Source organism: Hibiscus syriacus, unplaced genomic scaffold (genome assembly GCF_006381635.1).
Source record: "Hibiscus syriacus cultivar Baekdansim isolate YM2019G1 unplaced genomic scaffold, ASM638163v2 tig00010550_pilon, whole genome shotgun sequence".
Lineage (NCBI taxonomy): Eukaryota > Viridiplantae > Streptophyta > Magnoliopsida > Malvales > Malvaceae > Hibiscus > Hibiscus syriacus.
The window spans coordinates 52,388-73,817 of NW_024062224.1; the positions used below are offsets into that span (position 1 = coordinate 52,388).

At 33.8% G+C, this 21,430-nt stretch overlaps 2 protein-coding genes across 2 annotated transcripts in view; one reads left to right on the forward strand and one right to left on the reverse strand.

Moving 5' to 3' along the window:
• Nucleotides 1-12,482, forward strand: part of LOC120204283 (E3 ubiquitin-protein ligase COP1-like) — a 37,942-nt gene extending 25,460 nt beyond the window's left edge. Inside the window, exon 14 of the mRNA XM_039204387.1 lies at nt 12,467-12,482. The gene's annotated coding sequence lies outside the window, so the exon portion shown is untranslated. The remainder of the gene's footprint in view (nt 1-12,466) is intronic.
• LOC120204286 (clathrin coat assembly protein AP180-like) lies at nt 2,874-7,710 on the reverse strand. Its single transcript, XM_039204389.1, has 2 exons — nt 5,580-7,710; nt 2,874-2,895 (listed from the first exon to the last, which is right to left on the reverse strand). Exons 1-2 carry the CDS (start codon nt 7,697-7,699, stop codon nt 2,874-2,876), a joined length of 2,142 nt encoding a protein of 713 aa, XP_039060320.1. The 5' UTR covers nt 7,700-7,710.
• Nucleotides 12,483-21,430: the final 8,948 nt, after the last annotated feature.

Consider the following 21,430-nt stretch of genomic DNA (forward strand, 5'->3'; position numbering starts at 1 on the left):
AAATGGTGATTTTAGTTCTTTTTTTTATAGCGTTTTGACCCCTATGTCTCATTTAGGGTAAAAAATCTTATAATATTTGATTGAATAGTCGATTTGACCCTTGTTCTTTTTTTACTAAAGTATTTTAACCATTAATATTTTTATTTTAGGGTAATATGCCTTTATATTAGAGCATTAATTATTTATTAACTAATCTTAAAAAAACTTAAAAAAAAACTATTTGTTAACTAACACTTTTTATGATTTTATTAACACAGGCACTTTTTTTTTTCTAAAATAAAATAATTGGGAACAAAATACTTTAGAAGAGAGAAATCAAAAGCACTATTCGGTCTACCGATATGGACTTTTATGAGAATATGCCATTTTAATTTGTTGAGGAAGGTTTCTTCACGAAACTATCGCCAACAGATAACGATGCAAACTAGAAGTAATTTATCTAATGAATTCTAATTGCATCGGATGGATAACAGTGGAACACCCAAATTTAGAATAAGAAAAGAATACATTTTTATTCCTCACATTGATCGGAAAATTACTTTTCTTTTTCTACATTTATTTCCGTTCAAAGTTTTTTATTTATTCCCTAAATCGAACTCGACTTATGCTGGTTTTATAACCCAAAAAAATCACTATTTAAAAATAAAAATATATATGAAAGCATATATTTATTATTAAATTTAACATCACTAGATCTGAATTTTCAAAACACTTACCCAAAAAGTATCAGTCATGTCATCTGAACAGGGTTTTTTTTTAAGTTTTAATAAATATTTTATTTTATTTTTTATTAAACTAAGGTAATTATAAAATATTATTTATTCTAAATATTTTTAATTATTTGACAATGATAATTGGTGTTCAAACTCGTAACCTCTAGAAATAACGATTCATTTAACCATAGAGGTAAGTTGATTCGTGCATTAGTAAAATAAATATACGTAAATTATGTATTTAATCATACAATTATTTTTCTAGTTTTATTTTAATCATCCAATTATTCTTTTTAATATTATACATAAAATCATATTTTAGTTATATTTTGATCACCCGCTAACAAAACAACTTATATGATATTTTTTATTTTTTCAATGATGACGTGATATTATTTTATCGTTAATTTTTTAACGACAAGTAACTAAACTTAACTAAATTATAATTTTATGTATGATTTTGAAAAAAAAATAGTTAGGTGATCAAAATAGAACTATAAGAATAATTAGATGACCAAATAAATAGTTTAGCCAATAAATTTTCACAACTAATATTTGTATATTGTCTTTAGAAACGTCATTTAGCTAGAAAGTATATTTTCTCATTAACCTAGAATATATAGTTTTTCTATCAACTCTAGAGTATTTGACCATTTATTGTTAAATAGTGAAAGATATACTATCATTTATAATCACCATAACTTAATAAAAAAAATAAGAATTATCTGTATATGTTAGACAAACATAATATAATTACATATTAATTTCTTATGTTTAATTATATAAATTATAATTATACAATTATATAAATTTAAACTTTTAAATAACATTAATTATTTATAAAATATTAACATACCTAACTCATGAATCATATCTAACTCAACTCGAAATAATCTGAAAATCTAAAGATTGATTAATCTAATATTGACCAAATCTGATATGAACTCAATCCGATATTAGCCAAAATTCGATATCCAACTTAAATAGACTTATCATAGACCTTTAAATTAGAACACAATTTGATTTTACACGAATTAAATCAAATATAATCTAAACTGAAATTAACTCAACATGAATTAATTTAACTCGAACGATTTGATTATCACATCTCTATATATAAATAAACATGTAACACCCTAGTCCAGTTAGATCCGAAGATCCATGGATTACAATGTTACACGAGACTACAGAAATAGTGACCCAAAAATTTTCTTTTAAAACTGTTTGTAAATCTCTGAAATTTAGACATCCATAATATAATATAAAAACATAGTAATAAATTGGGTTTACAAATAACGGGGAGCTCCCAAAATACATCCACAAAAATAATGCAAAATACTGAGTTCCTGTAACACCCTAGACCAGTACGACACACAGTCGACCGATGTAGGATGCCACACGGAACCACCGGAGTGGCTGACCAACACCTTACTCTTTTTTTGTACTATAAAACGACCATTTCCACAAATAAAACATCCATGAAATAATATAATTTAAAACTTTATACTTGGGAGCTCCCAAAATAAATATTTACAATAAAAATATTACATACCGACTCTTAATAAAATTTATGACTCAACTGATACAACAGGGTTTATAAAATATACATGCCCTTAAAAAACTACTGAGATGTACTCTAAATTTGAATTGGGTCTGGACCATGATATATCTACTGCTCCTCGAACTCTCAATCTACTGACCTGCTTACGGAAAACAATCCGAAGGCTAAGCTAACTAGCTCAGCGCCACACTACTAAAACATACTAAAAGTTTGTTACTGAAATACTCAAGCTATCAAGTATACTACTATATGGTCTACTGGTCTATTGTTTTTCTACTTTAGTGAGTATACTTGTATACTCACTCTCTATTCTATGGTAGACATCATATTGCGGCTGAGGGCTCTGCATCTTGGAGCTCACACACCCCTCTAGTCTACCGAGAATGTGGCCCTTGGAATCTCTGGATCGGACACCACACTCTCAACTAGTCCACTCTTTGAGTGATAGACCTTGCGCCCAAACTAGCCAGCTTAAAGTGCCTTGCGCACTCCCTAATGATATCATGACTGAATCTATATTTTTGACTCTGCTATCTTTTCTAACGAAACTCGAATGTCCTGGTCGTTTTCCCGAGCATTCAAACAAGGCTAGTCTTATTTCACCTTACTTTATTCTCGTTTCTACGTTTGAATCAAATATCATTAATGTTCTCACTTGAAGTCATATGTGAGGAAATGCTGAAGTGTTGGGGTACATTAAGTCTAATTCCCTTAGAAATTGGCCTTTTTGCCCAAAACAAACTGAACGTATCGATACTAACCCAAGAGTATCGATACTCCTATAAAAGTTTCGATATTTTTTATAAATACCGATACTTTTAAACATTCTGTTCTGTCTAGTTTCGAAACTTTCTAGAACTTTCGAAACTATGACCCAAAATTTCGATACTCTTAAAAGAGTATCGATACTCCTGCCTAGAAACCCAAGAATTTGCCCAAAACAAAGAACAAATATCAATATTATCCCTATAGTATCGATGTTATACCTACAGAAGTCATAAAACACTTATGAAAATGCTATATTTCATTCCCAAATACCCTAGTGAGGTCCCCAAACATTCTTTAAAGTCTTATGTGATTACAAGGAGTACAAACAAGGCTAGTTTTTATGTAAACCTAGCTATATTTTATTTCTACTATTCTAATATTAATTATTTGAGGATATACTAAAGTTTTGGGGTACCACGAGTCTAATTCCCTTAAAAATTAGCCTTTTTGTCCAAAACAAACTAAAAGTATCGATACTCCTGGAAAAGTTTTGATATTTTCTACAAGTATCGATACTTTTAAACATTCTGGACCAACTAGTTTCGATACTTTCAGGGAGTTTCGAAACTATGATCCAAAGTATCGAAATACTCTTGAAAGAGTTTCGATACACTTGCCAAGAAACATTATTCTATCCCCAAAGAACAAGTTTCAATATTATTCCTTTAGTATCGATACTCAACCTGCAGAGAGCATAAAATAGGTGTAAAAACTCCTATTCTTATATCCCCAAAGACCTTGGTGAGGTCCCCAAACATTATTAATGTTTTATGTAGATACAAAGGAGGATAAATAAGGCTTTAAACATATTTATAACTCTAAAACATGAAATCTACCATGGGAGTGCTTCAAGCTCATGTAACCTACTACATTTCAACTAAATGACTTATACATGGTATAGTTGAGTCAAAAGTGAGTTACCTTTGATGCTAAACTGGTGAAAACACCCAATACTCAACTAAGGGTGAGTTTTTCCTTCCCTTTAGCTTTAAAGTTTTCTCCAGTCTCTCTCACTAGACAAACATCAAGGGATAGATTACTAGCTGAAAGAAATGGTTAATAAGGTAACAAGAACACTTCCTAAACCTATGGATTATTGAAAATGGGCTGAAATCTTGAAAACTCTTAAACCCCACAAAAACTCTTAAACCTCATAAAAATCGTTCTTGGATCCCATGGTGAAATGGTGAAGTTGAGGGTTCAAAAGAAAGTTATAAATATGTTGAATTCACTCCTTACCTTGGTATTGTTGAACTAGGGTTGTTGTGTTCCAAATTTATCACCTTTAACTAGCTTAACTTAGAGGAGAAGAAAAAAGAATATGAAGATTTGGAGAGGAAGAAGAGACAAGGAAGAGTTGAGAAAAAGATAGAGTATCAAACGTGATCTCACCAAGCAATTAAAGATTTCATCCTTTTGAAATTTTAAAAGATATAATTGCTACCTTGGTCCCTCTAATTCTGACTGTAGATTAAAAATGTCATTTTTAACTCCCTATTGGGCTTACCTCAAGCCCAATCCACTTTAATTTGGGTCAAAACCTATTACAAGTTAGAAATTAACCCAAGGCCCATCTCGGGTTAGTCCAAAACTTCTAACCTGGGATTCGGGGCGTTACAAAACATGACTTTAATAATACATATATTTTACTCTAATGATAAAAATATATTTTTATATAAATAAATGTGATGATTTGAATATTTTATGTTCTCATCCATGCAAGTAGCAACACCAGATTTAGTGTTGGTTTTCTCCATTGATATTTTTTGTTATTTTTTATTTTTTATTCAACTTTTATAGCATGTTTTCTTATACTTTATTATATGTTTTTCTCTGCATTTTGGCACATTTTCGTTCATTTGGTTGTTGTTTTTTGTTTATCTTTTTTTAGGGTCGGATTTGACATCGCCACAACTAATCGAATAACACTTATTTGTTATCATATTGTTCTTCTTTGCTTTGGACCCTTGGATTATATTTGAATATGATTTTCGTTTGTATGTGCGTGCGCACATAGTGTAAATTTTTTAGTTTTACACAGTTTTATGATCGTTGGATGAAAAAAAATTAAAGGCTAAGACTAACAGTAAGAAATGTGAAGATATTCAATGGAAAAAGAAACAACGAGTTAATATCAACCTTTTATTTTCCTTACATCCAATATCCTTAAAAAGGTGTAAAACTAAAAACTTTACACTAGATGTAAGTGGATCCTAACCCTGTATATATAATCGAGCGACCTAAAAACATGGAACCAACCTAGTTATCTCATTATGCTACAATATTAAAAATTAGGGTAAATACATATTTAATCACCTAATTATTCTCACGATTCTGTTTTAATCATCCATCTATTTTTTTCAAAATCATACTTATATATAAAACTATGAATAAGTAAAAATTCATAGACTTGATTATTTTTAGTTTTTTTTTCAAATTTAAACATTTGCAACCCGTGAAATTGTTTTACAAAGCTATTTACAAAGTTAGTATATACTTTAGTAACTCAACAATATATAAAACTATATTTGGTTCACTGCAACCACAGGTGTTGAAGGAAAATATTTTGTTGATCTAATGACCTACTAGTAGTCGGCCATGGAGCATAAGGGTTGTTAGATTCACCTTCCCCAAACGCTTTTGTCGGTATCCCTTGAAACATCGGCGCCGGTATTTGGTTGGAACTTTGAGCAAAGAAAGTCGGCGGTGTCGCCTGAAATATGGTTGGTACCATTGAGAACCCATCAGGGAAACCGGCAACATTGTCGTGGGCAGTGGATGCTGAGATATCTGTTTCGTCTTCAAGAAATGGATTGTATTGAAGTTGAGGTGCAATGGGTAAATGATTCGCCATCGATGGTTCGATTCCGTTGAATAAAGGTTGAGAAGCTTGTGTTGCGGCGGCTTCTATTAACACAAGCTCCCAGTTGTCGTTACCACCATTGTTGTTCCAGTTCTGGTTTTGTTTTCCTGCTTTTATAACTTCGTTTCCTTGAAGCCAGTCACCGAAACAGGCGTTGCCATTGGGTACTACTAGTTGATTATTGTCTTCTTTTAACCAGTCATCGAAACACGAATGGCTATTGGCTACATCATTTGAAGCTTGCTCGTGCTGTAGGTGGTGGTGGTGTTGTAGTAACCAGTCATTCATATATGAATCGCCCATGGCTCCATTTTGAGAAGCTTGATGATCTTCTTGAAACCAATTGTTGGAAAATGAGACGCCACTGGTTCCATTTTGAGAAGCTTGTTGTGTCCAGTTGTCGATGAAAGATTGATCGTTTTGAGAAGCTGCATGCGCCTCTATTAAAGCAAGCTCCCAACAAACATGTTCACCCTTAGATGAAAACGATGATGTTTCTGTAATTTTCTGTATTTGGGCATTATTATGATCTACGGTTGGCCATTCATCGAAGGATATGAAATCTATATTCACATTTTGCTCTTGATCAATGGGTAACGAATGGTTTGAACCAGTTTCAGCTACGTTATTGTAAGACTCTTGTTCTTGTTCATGAAACTGTTTTCTCGACAATTCCGAGAAATTCTCGACCGAGAAAGATGCTCTAATTGCTCCAAAAGATTGTGCTTGGTGTTTCATCAAATCTTCCAATGTTGTTGAACTTGTTGAAATTCTTGGACCAGTTTCAGGTTCTCTTTCTGAAACTGACAGATCCTTGGCTGCCGTCGATAGGAGATGAACCAAATGAGGCGATTTCGGACATGGGAACGAAGCTTGGTCTTTAACGAACTCCTTCAATGTCTCCAACAGCTCTTCTGATATGCCATGAACACTCGGATAATCCGAGGTTCTCCCAACTGCAAGTCTCTTACAGTTCTCGTAAAAACACGACAGATCTTCGAATTGTTTCCTGGCTTTAACGCAGTACTCGATGGTACTAATACATGATTGATGCTGTAAATAGAAGAAACCATCTAACACGAGTCCGAGTCCGTTTGATATGTCCCTGTAAAGATCGAAGCTTTCTCGTACGACGGCGTAAAACGACATCAGAACCAATCGGTTCGTCTTGGCGGAGCCTGTCGGTTTTGTGGCGATGGCTTTTTCAAGTAACCGTTGCCAATACGAAATCCGGTCGAGCAACATGGGTGGCTTCATATGTCGAACGGGTTGTTGGTTAACTCGACGGCTCCTTGGGTGGCTAATTTGTTTATCCATGAACGTGAACCGTCTTTGAAGCTTCCCCGTGAGGAAGCAATCCAAACGCTCCTCGAGATAAGCGGCGAACGCTTTGACGAAAGCGGCGAAATCGCACGGTCCGGAACTGGATTCGTCTCTGTTTAGGATCCTGGCTTTACGGTTCAATGCGTGGAGGACTTCTTTAGGGAAATAAGGATCACCGTCCTGGAAAACACGAAGGACGAGCATCAAACACTTGAGGGCAACCACCCAGCTCTTGGTTTTGCCTAACCGTTTGGCGATGGAACGGGCGGCAATTCCGGCGAAAGTACGGTTGGATGAGACGGTTTTGAGGATTTCGTCGACGTGACGTTCGTGGATGGGGGATTGGTCGTGGGTGGTGGCCTTGAGGACGGCCACTTCGAGGGTGGCGGAATTGGTGTTCACCACCTTGGCCAGACTGATACTGGTATGGTCTTTCACTGCACCGATTGCTCTCTTTAACTTGCTAGGCATTGTTCCTTTTTCTGTCTTCAATTTTACCCAGAATGTTATCTCAGGAGTTGTTTGTTTTCCGGCAAAATTACGATCCTTAAAACAAAAAATAAATGATTTAAATCGGACGGGAGGAGCAGAGGTTTTAACCAAAACCCTTGAGACTCTCCCTACCTTGTAATCGTGACGAACACAAGTAACTTCCATTGACCATTCTTAAATATTACTTTAAATATTTACTGGCCTAGTAACGATAATAATACCTTAATAATAACAAATACCTTAACCTTTTTGGTTATTATATGCATTGGTACGTGACTTCGATAATTTTTCTCAAATCTAAGTTAATATTTTTTTTTATCTCGAATGAATTCTTGAATCGGTACGTGACTGATTACAATCAAATTAATTATTATTTTTAATAAAAAATTATAATTTTATTAAAATTAAAAGTAAAATTTAATAAATGATTAATTTTAAATAATTCCTTATACTTTTTAATAAAAAATTATAATTTTATTATAATTTTATTAAAATTAAAAGTAAAATTTAATAAATGATTAATTTTAAATAATTCCTTATACTTTTTAATATTTACATAATAAAAACAAATTTACTTGTGGTACGATTCGGTACGTCGTTTTAGTGGTACATGTAGTATGCAACGTGCGTCGTAGACTGATTCATACTTGTATTCTTTTTTACAATCTCATATGCCACTAATTTTGAATTATTTATTTTTAAATATGTCCAAAGACTATGCTACTCGATCAATCTTATAGTTACTGGACTTGATTGTTAATTAGGGATTAAAAACCTTTGTAGGTTTTTCTTTTCCTTTTCATTTTTAACATGCTTAATATTTAAATTCAAATCGGAATATAAACATGATTACATTTTTAACTTAAATATTTAAGAAGTTGAAATTTCAGATTTGATCGACTTTAATAATATCTTTAAGGATGGTGTTAATCATGAAAACAACAATAAATTTCTTTAACTATGGTCTAATCATGAATTTCATTCTTTTTGCTTTACGAAAATTAAAAGTTTATTTTAACTTATGTCTACCTTTTTTCCTAAAAGGCGGTAGTATGATTAAAGAAGGAAAATCATACAATAGTAAAAAGACATTACCATGAATCTCAATAATAATAAAAAAGCACTCCTTGAACCCTAATGAGAGAAAAAAGAATATTCGTGATAAAATCAAATTTAGAGTTCAAACAACAACAAAATTCCACCACCAACTAAAGCACCACTACACTCGTGAAGGAGCATCACTTGCACGAAACTAATGTACCTCACCTAAACCATACCAACCAAAAAAGAACCTTCGCAGCAGTAAGAAGAAAACCTGCAACAACAAAACCGACACTCGAAAAAGATCCCAAAAAAAAACAGAACCGCCCACAATGAGCAGAAAGACGAGCTTAGGCTTGAACTCTAGAAAGAACAAACAGCAGCCCAAGGAAACAACGCAAACCTCTTGCAACATAAAATACAATGATGCCCCATCAAATATATACAAAACATCAAAAAATATGAACACAACAGAACACGAGAAGCTCTCTAGACAAAAAGAATAAGAGCAAGCTTCCAATCGGATCTAGCATATCCATAATCCAAACCTCTTATTTTATAAAAATTGAGAAACTGGCTATCATAGGATATTGAAAAATATTAAACAAGAATGATCGTGTTCACTTCCCATTGAAGAGTGGCATTGTGTGGGAATGGCTACTAACCAATAAAGAAAGGAAACAAAAAGACTGAACCAGAATCATGTTAGGATATCAAAGTTTGCGCTGTTCTCTGCCCATTGTCGAATGGCAGCATGGACATCAGCATTGATTCCTTCGTTATGGACTCCACCCCTCCAATTGTGGGTATGGTAGAGGTGCATCATTGTTGTCAATGCACTCCTTGACTTCGATTTCACAGTAGTAAAAAGACTAAGTTCGGTCTTTATATCTTGAATTGCGTGCCTAATAGTCTCTCGTTGCAGTTCAATCTGATGCAATTGATTAGTTTCGACAGTTCTATCAACCTACAGTCTTGAATACTCGCGATATGCCAACCTTCTCATTATGTATTGTCTACGACGTTCTTCCTTTTTCACTTTATCGATGTTCTTGTTTATTTACTCTTCAGTCGGTCATATTATTTATCACAGCGAATTTTAAGAGTAATTTTCATCTAGTAACTCTAAGAGAGCAACAGATGAAGCCATTTAATTTTATTAGATTTTGGAAACCTCACAATTCTTTTATAAGGATCTTAGGGGGGCAAAAAGAACAATTTTCTTTAAATTCATTGAGGTGGTGATATGTCACCATGATTTCAAAAAAAAAAAAAAAATGCATGAGAATATATTTGTAAATAAATTTGAACCTTGGACGTATGGGCTGAAAGGCAACAACTTAACCAATAACATATGTCAATTACTTGAAATATGCTCTTATAATTATTTATGGAATTTAAATCAAATACTTAATATGATATTTTGCATTTTAATGACATTTTATTCAAATTATTATAAGATATCAAGTCTAATATCTAAAATACACGTGTGTGTGTATATATATATGCATATAAGGGAGTCTAAATGTAACCCCCCAGACCAATGCGGAGGATCCGATCCGATCCAATCCGGGAAGTCACATTAGGGCCACCAGAGTGACCCACTGTAAAAATAGCGGAAATTTTAAAACTTTTATTGAAACATGTAACTTATAAAATCAATTGTCACTATTTAAAAATAAAACAGATTTCCAGACTCGTATATAAATCAAAATACAATTACATGCCCCCTAATCACATGTATCATTCTCTGCAACAACGCCGGAAAAACTCCCTTACTGAAGTCGATAGATGCACTGGTACAATTATTTTAACCTGAAAAGGTGAGTAATAGAGTGAGCTTCGAAAATCTCAGTAATACAGAACTACCAGATGATGCAGAAGAACGTGCAGATACAGATAAACATACATATCCTTATTATTTCCAAATATTTATAGATTTTTATGCTGAGCAGAGATCCTACTAATATTTCAGATGGTAACGGACATTGAGCTTTCAGTTCAGACAAATATTTCGGATGACTGAGTTCAGGAGATCAGAATAGGTTATCTAGTGTGTTCCCAAAAACCATGTAACTTTTCAGATCTTTTAAAACATATATATATATATATATACTCCCATCCCAACACATCATAATGTGTAGGTTCCCCAGAACCATACACTCAACCCAACACATCCTATAAGGCCCTGAGCACAAAGCCGAGGAACCTGTGAAACTTCTTCCTTCAACAATACCCCCCAATTAAAACATTTTCCGTCCGTAAACGGATATATCAAAAATCAAAACATAAATCATGTCAAGTATCATATCAGAAATCAGTTCAAGTAACATATCAGAATCCAAGTCAAGTATCAGATCAGAATCCATGTCAGATATCAGATCAGAATCCATGTCAAGTATCAGATCAGAATTCAAATCGAAAATCAGATAAAATATTCACGTGAGTAGGGAACACACAAGAGTTTATAGTTATTGTTTAGAGGTACTGTATCAGGCAGAGAAACACAGTTCTTCAGTATGTCGATAGAATGTTGGAATTTAGAATCACTATTGGAAGAGTTCATTAACTGACAGAATCATCAGTTATTCAGAATGTGAATTATCATGATATTATCTTATTCGGACAGTTTTCAGAAGCTGTATGTAATCAGAAGGGTATTCAGAATCCTATACATCCATGTCAATTGATCGGATAATCGAACAACTTGAGAACAAAGATTCAGAACCTTAACAATATATGTCTACTGGTAAATTCATTTTCCTTCTAAGGTATTTACTCTTTAATACCACAAATTCTTGTCCGTAGACCAAATCTTCCAATGTCTTTATTTCATTTCCACGTTTCCATAATATCATGGAATGCTGACGTACTTGATTAATTTGTTCATAACCCATTGTAATTGTACACTACGTAAACTCATCAGAGTTTCCAGACTTATCCAAATCACTTATTAAATCCTCAGTCATTGAGGTTACCTAGTTCATTTAGCAGTCATGTCCATTCCAGTTACTTCAGAATTTTCCAGAGTAATTCAAACGTTCCTGAATTTCAGATACATGTTGTACTTCCATTCCATTCAATTTGGTCTTCGTGGTTGATTTGTCGAACAAACGTCCAATTCTTAGTATTGAATACGATCTTGAGCTTAGCTGAGCTGAATACTTCCAAAATTTATCATCGAGCCAAACTTGAGAAGACGAATACATGTTACAGTAATATCTATGCCATTTAGGTATTGACATAGCTTTAGGGTTGATCTACTCACTTAAACTATTTTCCATTACCTTTAAAAGTAGTCCAATACCTATGCTTACTTGGATTCCTTAATTAATCCAAGACATTTACTTAATATAGGCCATAAGGGTATTTTGGTCATTTTGGTTTTCAGTTTTATTCCAATCATAACAGAGCTCAAGGATATCCCATCATTCCTGAGCTTGGTGATATTCTTGGGTCATTTCCATTACAGGGGTAATTTGGTTATTTTACAGATCCACGGTATTTTAATCTTTTTCCTCCATGCGATCTTATTATTTAATTCCAATTTATCATCTATTCCATTCCGTTCGAACAATTCTGATAAAAGAGCACCCTCCGATAAATTGTTCTTCAGGTATTTACTCATAACTCGGATATTTTCGGGTCAAGTGCCTTCTCGGATTTTACAAACGCAATATTATGAATTTTTCTTTACAAAGACAGAATATTAATAATTAACTTTGTACTTAATCGAGTTAAGTACAAATCCTCAAAGTGCTTTCTTCTTCAGGGTCAACTCTGACTATTTTACCTCTCAAGGGCATTTTCGTAATTTCTTAACCAGATAATTTCGATATTATCTCTTAACGAAAATAATATAATATAGAGATCCTATGATTAATTGCTTCCTCGAACACTCTTTGATCTTGAAATGATTCCTTAAAAGAATTTTAGTATCTAGTATAAACCTTCTTGGGGTTAAAAATCAGTTATCCATAATTTCCAAGTAAAACTAATATTTCTTATGCACATCAATAGTTTTAGCAGATCAATAATTCTTTTCAGATTTATTAATCCACTTCCAGGGACAATTCTTGTCATTTTCCAACATAAGGGTAATTTCGTAATTTTACCTAATCGAAATATTCTCATAATTTATCATCTAAGTACCTTTAATGAGATAAATTATAATCTACATATCCATGGTTGATTCTTTTATCACTTAATTCAAGAACTTGTAATTTAATTCCAACTGTCCTCCAATTTCTTATAATAGTAATCTGAGCCATATTCAGTTACCTACTTTCTACCGTATTCGTATCTAGTGTAGATCTTCATTAATTATACATACGAGACCAAACATTTTCATTCATGCATTTACCAATACCAATATGTTCTATAAAGCATAAAGAGGTAGTAAAGTATTACCTCGATTTTCGTGTAATACTGATCGACCATAAAAATTCCATTCGAATGCCTTTGATCTTCAATTCAACTTCCAATAATTCCTCAGATACATATTAACATAAATTATATCAGAAACGGAGCTTAATTGCGATAAACGGATCGAATCGGGTGATAAATTAGTGAAAGACAGCTTACCGGTTTGAATTTGGCGAAACGAACTTCGGATTCGGATTCAGGACGTCGAAAGCATAAAATATGACTTTTCAGAAATTTGGAATTTTCGGTCAAAATCAAAGTCAACGGGTTTGACCGGCAATTTCGAGGCTTTCGGGTTTGAATTTCGAAAAACGGATTGCGGAATCGGATTTGGAACGTCGAAAAATGTCAGGATAGGTATGCTCGGTCAAAAACAAAGGTCGTTTAATGCCCGGTCAAAGCCCGTCAAAGTTTTGGTCAACGCCGGTCAACGGTCAACGGGTCGGGTCGGGTCGGGTTGAGACCGATCAAACCGGTCAACTGTGCACCAAAACCGGTCAAACCGGTCACTTTTTTCTTCCCCAAGCGCAGTGGCGGCGCGTGGGGGCGCGTGAATAGTGTCCTGATATCGGAAAATTCCCAGAAAAATTCTTAAAAAATATTTTAAGCGATTTCGAGATACTTACAAAGCTCGGTTCGAATTTTTGAACGGCGGAGAGCTCGATTTCAACGAATCGAAAACTTTGACCGCTTCACCTCCACACGCGCCGCCGCCGCCGGAGAAAATGGAGGACACCGGTGGACTCGGAACGACACAAGGAACACGATGGTGCGGGAGCTGTCGTAAACAGATGACCCGATCGTAGTGAATCGATGAAAAACCAACTAAAACCAAGTTATTACCGACGATACTTCCGACTGAAATTCACGACGAACGGAAATGATTCACGACAAAAGGTTTGAGGGGTTTTGTTCCTCGGTTGACAACGAACACGATGGTGGTTTTGGCTCGTCGATCGGAGGTCGAACGGTTAGTAGATCGGAGTTCAAAGAGGGGTTGATGAAGAGGAAAATCTGGAAAAATTTCCAGAAAACATACGGGGGGAGAGATTTATAATTCTCTCCAAAATAAAAATGGCTAAATCATGGGTTTAGCCACTGAATTTCTTACACTTCTTAAAACGGTCTGTCAACTTTGAAATCTTATAATTTAATCCTCGATTTCTTCCAAAAATACCAATTAAATTCACCAATTTATATTTTTCTTAAATTTAACCCCTAAATTGGGGTGTTACAATTCTCCACTCCTTAAAAGAATTTCGTCCTCGAAATTTATTCATGTCATATTATTGCATAAATAAAACTTTCATCAACTCTTCCATATCTTCAAGTAGCTTTTACAAAAGTACGTGTTCTCTACTAATCCTTAATCAGCTGAGCATACATTCTTATCAGAACTTTTCCTTATTTCAATAAAAGAATACGAACAAAAATTTCCTTGAATAATCAATTTAGTCTTTGTCACGAGAATTGGCTTATAAAGCAGTAGCATATCCCAATTTTATTTCCGAAGTCGGGTCAAAATTTCTCAGATGAATAACTCTCATATGGCTCGTGAGGTACTTTATAGCGTTTAGACAGATGTTACTAGTATTCCTTTTTGTACAAGTATAACCTTAACAGATAGAGACTTTGGTTTATTCGTTACAGATAGGGACTCAGCCCTGGAGTTTCGGCTCAGAGAGGTACGATTGTAGTCTAGGGGCATGTATCGATCAGACATATTTTGACATTCGACCGGCCGATCTATCTTGAAAATTTTTGACTCAAACCATAGCTCTGATACCACTAAATGTAACCCCCCAGACCGATGCGGAGGATCCGATCCGAGAAGTCACATTAGGGCCACCAAAGTGACCCACTGTAAAAATAGCGGAAAATTTAAAACTTTTATTGAAACATGTAACTTATAAAATCAGTTGTCACTATTTAAAAATAAAACAGATTTCCAGACCCGTATATAAATCAAAATACAATTACATGCCCTAATCACATGTACCATTCTCTGCAACAACGCCGGAAAAACTCCTTACTGAAGTCGATAGATGCACTGGTACAATTCTTTTAACCTGAAAAGGTGAGTAATAGAGTGAGCTTCGAAAAGCTCAGTAATACAGAACTACCAGATGATGCTGAAGAACGTGCAGATACAGATAAACATACATATCCTTATTATTTCCAAACATTTATAGATTTTTATGCTGAGCAGAGATCCTACTGATATTTCAGATGGTAACGGACAATGAGCTTTCAGTTCAGACAAATATTTCGGATGACTGAGTTCAGGAGATCAGAATAGGTTATCTAGTGTGTTCCCAAAAACCATGTAACTTTTCAGATCTTTTAAAACATATATATATACCCCCATCCCAACACATCATAATGTGTAGGTTCCCCAGAACCATACACCCAACCCAACACATCATATAAGGCCCTGAGCACAAAGCCGAGGAACCTGCAAAACTTCTTCCTTCAACAATACCCCCCAATTAAAACATTTTCCGTCCGTAAACGGATATATCAAAAATCAAAACATAAATCAGGTCAAGTATCATATCAGAAATCAGGTCAAGTAACATATCAGAATCCAAGTCAAGTATTATATCAGAATCCATGTCAGATATCATATCAGAATCCATGTCAAGTATCAGATTAGAATTCAAATCAAAAATCAGATAAAATATTCACGTGAGTAGGGAACACACCAGAGTTTATATGTATTATTTAGAGGTACTGTATCAGGCAGAGAAACACAGTTCTTCAGTATGTCGATAGAATGTTGGAATTTAGAATCACTATTGGAAGAGTTCATTAACTGACAGAATCATCAGTTATTCAGAATGTGAATTATTAGGATATTATCTTATTCGGACAGTTTTCAGAAGTTGTACGTAATCAGAAGGGTATTCAGAATCCTATACATCCATGTCAATTGATCGGATAATCGAACAACTTGAGAACAAAGATTCAGAACCTTAACAATCTATGTCTACTGGTCAATTCATTTTCCTTCTAAGGTATTTACTCTTTAATACCACAAATTCTTGTCCGTAGACCATTTTCGAAATCATCGCTGAATAAATCTTCCAATGTCTTTATTTCATTTCCACGTTTCCACAATATCATGGAATACTGACGTACTTGATTAATTTGTTCATAACCCATTGTAATTGTACACTACGTAAACTCATCAGAGTTTCCAGACTTATCCAAATCACTTATTAAATCCTCAGTCATTGAGGTTACCTAGTTCATTTAGCAGTCATGTCCATTCCAGTTACTTCAGGATTTTCCAGAGTAATTCAAACGTTCCTGAATTTCATATACATGTTGTACTTCCATTCCATTCAATTTGGTCTTTGTGGTTGATTTGTCGAACAAACGTCCAATTCTTAGTATTGAATACGATCTAGAGCTGAGCTGAGCTGAATACTTCCAAAATTTATCATCGAGCCAAACTTGAGAAGACGAATACATATTCCAGTAATATCTATGCCATTCAGGTATTGACATAGCTTTAGGGTTGATCTACTCACTTAAACTATTTTCCATTACCTTTAAAAGTAGTCCAATACCTATGCTTACTTGGATTCCTTAATTAATCCAAGACATTTACTTAATATAGGCCATAAGGGTATTTTGGTCATTTTGGTTTTCAGTTTTATTCCAATCATAACAGAGCTCAAGAATATCCCATCATTCCTGAGCTTAGTGATAATCTTGGGTCATTTCCATTATAGGGGTAATTTGGTTATTTTACAGATCCACAGTATTTCAATCTTTTTCCTACATCCGGTCTTATTATTTAATTCCAATTTATCATGTATTCCATTCCGTTCGAACAATTCTGATAAAAGAGCACCCTCCGATAAATTGTTCTTCAGGTATTTACTCATAACTCGGATATTTTCGGGTCAAGTGCCTTCTCAGATTTTACAAACGCAATATTATGAAATTTTCTTTACAAAGACAGAAAATTAATAATTAACTTTGTACTTAATCGAGTTAAGTACAAATCCTCAAAGTGCTTTCTCCTTCAGGGTCAACTCTGACTATTTTACCTCTTAAGGGCATTTTCGTAATTTCTTAACCAGATAATTTCGATATTAGCTCTTAACGACAATAATATAATATAGAGATCCTATGATTAATTGCTTCCTCGAACATTCTTTGATCTTGAAATGATTCCTTAAAAGACTTCTAGTATCTAGTATAAACCTTCTTGGGGTTAAAAATCAGTTATCCATAATTTCCAAGTAAAACTAACATTTTCTATGCACATCAATAGTTTTAGCAGATCAATAATTCTTTTCAGATTTATTAATCCACTTCCAGGGACAATTCTTGTCATTTTCTAACATAAGGGTAATTTCGTAATTTTACCTAATCGAAATATTCTCATAATTTATCATCTAAGTACCTTTAATGAGATAAATTATAATCTACATATCCATGGTTGATTCTTTTATCACTTAATTCAAGAACTTGTAATTTAATTCCAACTGTCCTCCAATTTCTTATAATAGTAATCTGAGCCATATTCAGTTACCTACTTTCTACCGTATTCGTATCTAGTGTTGATCTTCATTAATTATACATACGAGACCAAACATTTTCATTCATGCATTTACCAATACCAATACGTTCTATAAAACATAAAGAGGTAGTAAAGTATTACCTCGATTTTTGTGCAATACTGATCGACCATAAAAATTCCATTCGAACGCCTTTGATCTTCAATTCAACTTCCAATAATTCCTCAGATACATATTAACATAAATTATATCAGAAACGGAGCTTAATTGCGATAAACGGATCGAATCGGGTGATAAATCAGTGAAAGACAGCTTACCGAGTTCGAATTTGGCGAAACGGACTTCGGATTCAGGACGTCGAAAGCATAAAATATGACTTTTCAGAAATTTGGAATTTTCGGTCAAAATCAAAGTCAACGGGTTTGATCGGCAATTTCGAGGCCTTCGGGTCTTAATTTCGAAAAACGGATTGCGGAATCGAATTTGGAACGTCGAAAAATGTCAGGATAGGTATGCTCGGTAAAAAAAAAGGTCGTTTAATGCCCGGTCAAAGCCCGTCAAAGTTTAGGTCAACAGTGGTCAACGCCGGTCAACGGTCAATGGGTCAACGGTCAACAGGTCGGGTCAACGGTCAACGGGTCGGGTCGGGTTGTGACCGGTCAACTGTGCAACAAAACTGGTCAAACCGGTCACTTTTGTCTTCCCCACGCGCAGTGGCGGCGCGTGGGGGCGCGTGAATAGTGTCCTGATATCGGAAAATTCCCGGAAAAATTCTTAAAAATTATTTTAAGCGATTTTGAGATACTTACAAAGCTCAGTTCAAATTTTTGAACGGCGGAGAGCTCGATTTCAATGAATCAGAAACTTTGACCGCTTCACCTCCACACGTGCCGCCGTCGCCGGAGAAAAGAGAGGACACCGGTGGACTCGGAACGGCACAAGGAACAAGATGGTGTGGGAGGTGTCGTAAACAGATGACCCGATCGTAGTGAATTGATGAAAAACCAACTAAAACTGAGTTATTACCGACGATACGTCCGACTGAAATTCACGACGAACGGCAATGATTCACAACGAAAGGTTTGAGGGGTTTTGTTCCTCGGTTGACAACGAACACGATGGTGGTTTTGGCTCGTCGATCGGAGGTCGAAATGCGAGTAGATCGGAGTTCAAAGAGGGGTTGATGAAGAGGAAAATCTAGAAAAATTTCCAGAAAACATACGGGGAGAGATTTATAATTCTCTCCAAAATAAAAATGACTAAATCATGGGTTTAGCCACTGAATTTTCTACACTTCTTAAAACGGTCTGTCAACTTTGAAATCTTATAATTTAATCCCCGATTTCTTCAAAAAATACCAATTAAATTCACCAATTTATATTTTCTTAAATTTAGCCCCTAAATTAGGGTGTTACATATTTGACAAGTCAAGATGGTTTCATATGATCTAATATGAGGTGTATTTTTCATTTAAATTTAAATTTAGGATGGCTTTATATGATTTAAAATTTGACCTGAATTTTAGTGTAAAATTCGTATTTGATCTAGTGACCTAACATAAATCTTTTAAAAATATTTTTAATTGATAAAGTAAGAAATTAATTAAAAATTGGTATAGAGATTGATATTACATCAATCATCACTAAATATATGAAAGAAAATTATATTATTATTTTGCGTCGAATCGAGACATAAATGTTTCACTCTAAACTCAATTCTGATTCTTTTAAAATAAAAACTTAACACTATCATATCAAATTTTATCAAATTTTAATCAAATCACAATATCTATCTACAAGCTAGTATATTTGAATGTCATCATACATATTTGAGTTATCTTAAACTATTGGGAACTTTTACGAGCACAACACACCCACTAATTTTATCTTCTCTAGCTCTAAGCTTTCTTTCTCTAGCTCACACTTTTGGCACCATTTTCTCACTTTTTCATTCTTATTCCAATACAAAACTCACTCCTATTTATAGATTCTAGTGGCCATTAGATTGTTAACACATGTCAACATCTTAGCCAATTAATATTACAAATTTCTAGATCTTCTAATAGATAATTCTATATATAATATTAAATATTACAAATATCTAGATTTTTATATGGACAATTCTGCACATCTATAAATTCTATATTATTTAGTTTTTTTATATATATAAACTAAATAATTCTAGAATTTACATTGTCATTTAACATTCCCTCAATGCAAACTTCTTTCCATAAATGACTTGCAGACCATTCCGAGTGCTTCTTTGAATTTCTCAAACTTTGGTTTACTTAGACTTTTCGTGAAAATATTTGCAACTTATTCATGTGTCTTTGTTGTCACCATCCTAATATCTCCTTCAAGGACCTTCTCGCGAACATAGTGATAGTGCACTTCTATATGTTTTGCCCTTGCATGAAAGACTAGATCTCTGCTAGAAATATAGCTGATAGGTTATCGCAAAAAGGTCTTACTTGATAGTTTGTTGGCTGATGAAGATCTTCCATTAATTGCTTCAACCAAGTACTTTCTTGTGTTGTTGATGCTGAGAATCAATATTCCGCTTCAGTGCTTGATAATGATACTATTGGTTGTCACTTGCTACACCATTATATTGCTCCCGATCCAAAACTAAAGGTGTACCCAGTTGTCGACCGTCGCGTATCATAATCTCCAACATAATCGGCATCACAATATCCAGTCACTTGACATTCTTTTGCTTTCTTGTATAAAATACCAAAATTAATAGTGCCTTTAACATACCTCAAGATGTGTCGTATCGCGTCAAGGTGAGACTTCTTTGGATTGCTCTTGTATCGACTAGCCACTCCAATTACATAAGTTATGTTTGGTCGACTTAGTATGAAATAGATAAGACTTTCGATCAACTATCTATACATGGTAACATCTTCTATACTTTTTTCTTCATCTACTAGTAGTTTTGAATGATTTTATGTTTATAAATTTTGTTCTTAAATAATCCACTATGTTAGTGGGGAAAAGAAAATCCATGGCGTTTGAAAGAATACTCCTTTATTGGAAAATAAGTCGACTGGTTTAAAATTTAGAAATACTTTTCGTCAATATTGAAAATATTAATACTTCTTTCACTTGTAAAGGGGCTTATTTAACCACTAATTAGTTTACTAAACTTATTTGTTTATACAAACAGTTGAACCTTGAAAATTTCAATTAAATGACTTTTGATTTTCAATTAAACAATTCCAACCTGATTTTCTTTTTTAGCTAAAAATCATACTGCAGTTTCGAATTCCAATAATAAAAAGGGATCCCGCATATATGATTTTAGCCCATAAAGTATGCAGAATTTTATGTTATGGATGAATTTTTAAAATTTAAGATGAGATAAACTTATAAAATTTTAAGAGATGAAAACAAATTGTTAATAAAAATATATAAAAATATCTAAAATATATATTATTAAAAAATATTGAAAGACCATTGTCCCCTCCCGTCCTCTTGCCCCCAACGGTTCATCCCAATTTTTTGCCATGATAATTATTTCTCTAAATGTATCATAGATTGAGAATATTAATTTATATATATCAAAATTTGAACTTTAAATTTGTTGAAAGATTTTACAAATCACAGTTGACAACTTAATTTTTTTTTATAAAAAAAAAGGTAGATTAATGAGCACAAAAAGAGAAAATGGCAGTCCTGAAACAGAAAAGAATGAAAGAATGAAAGTA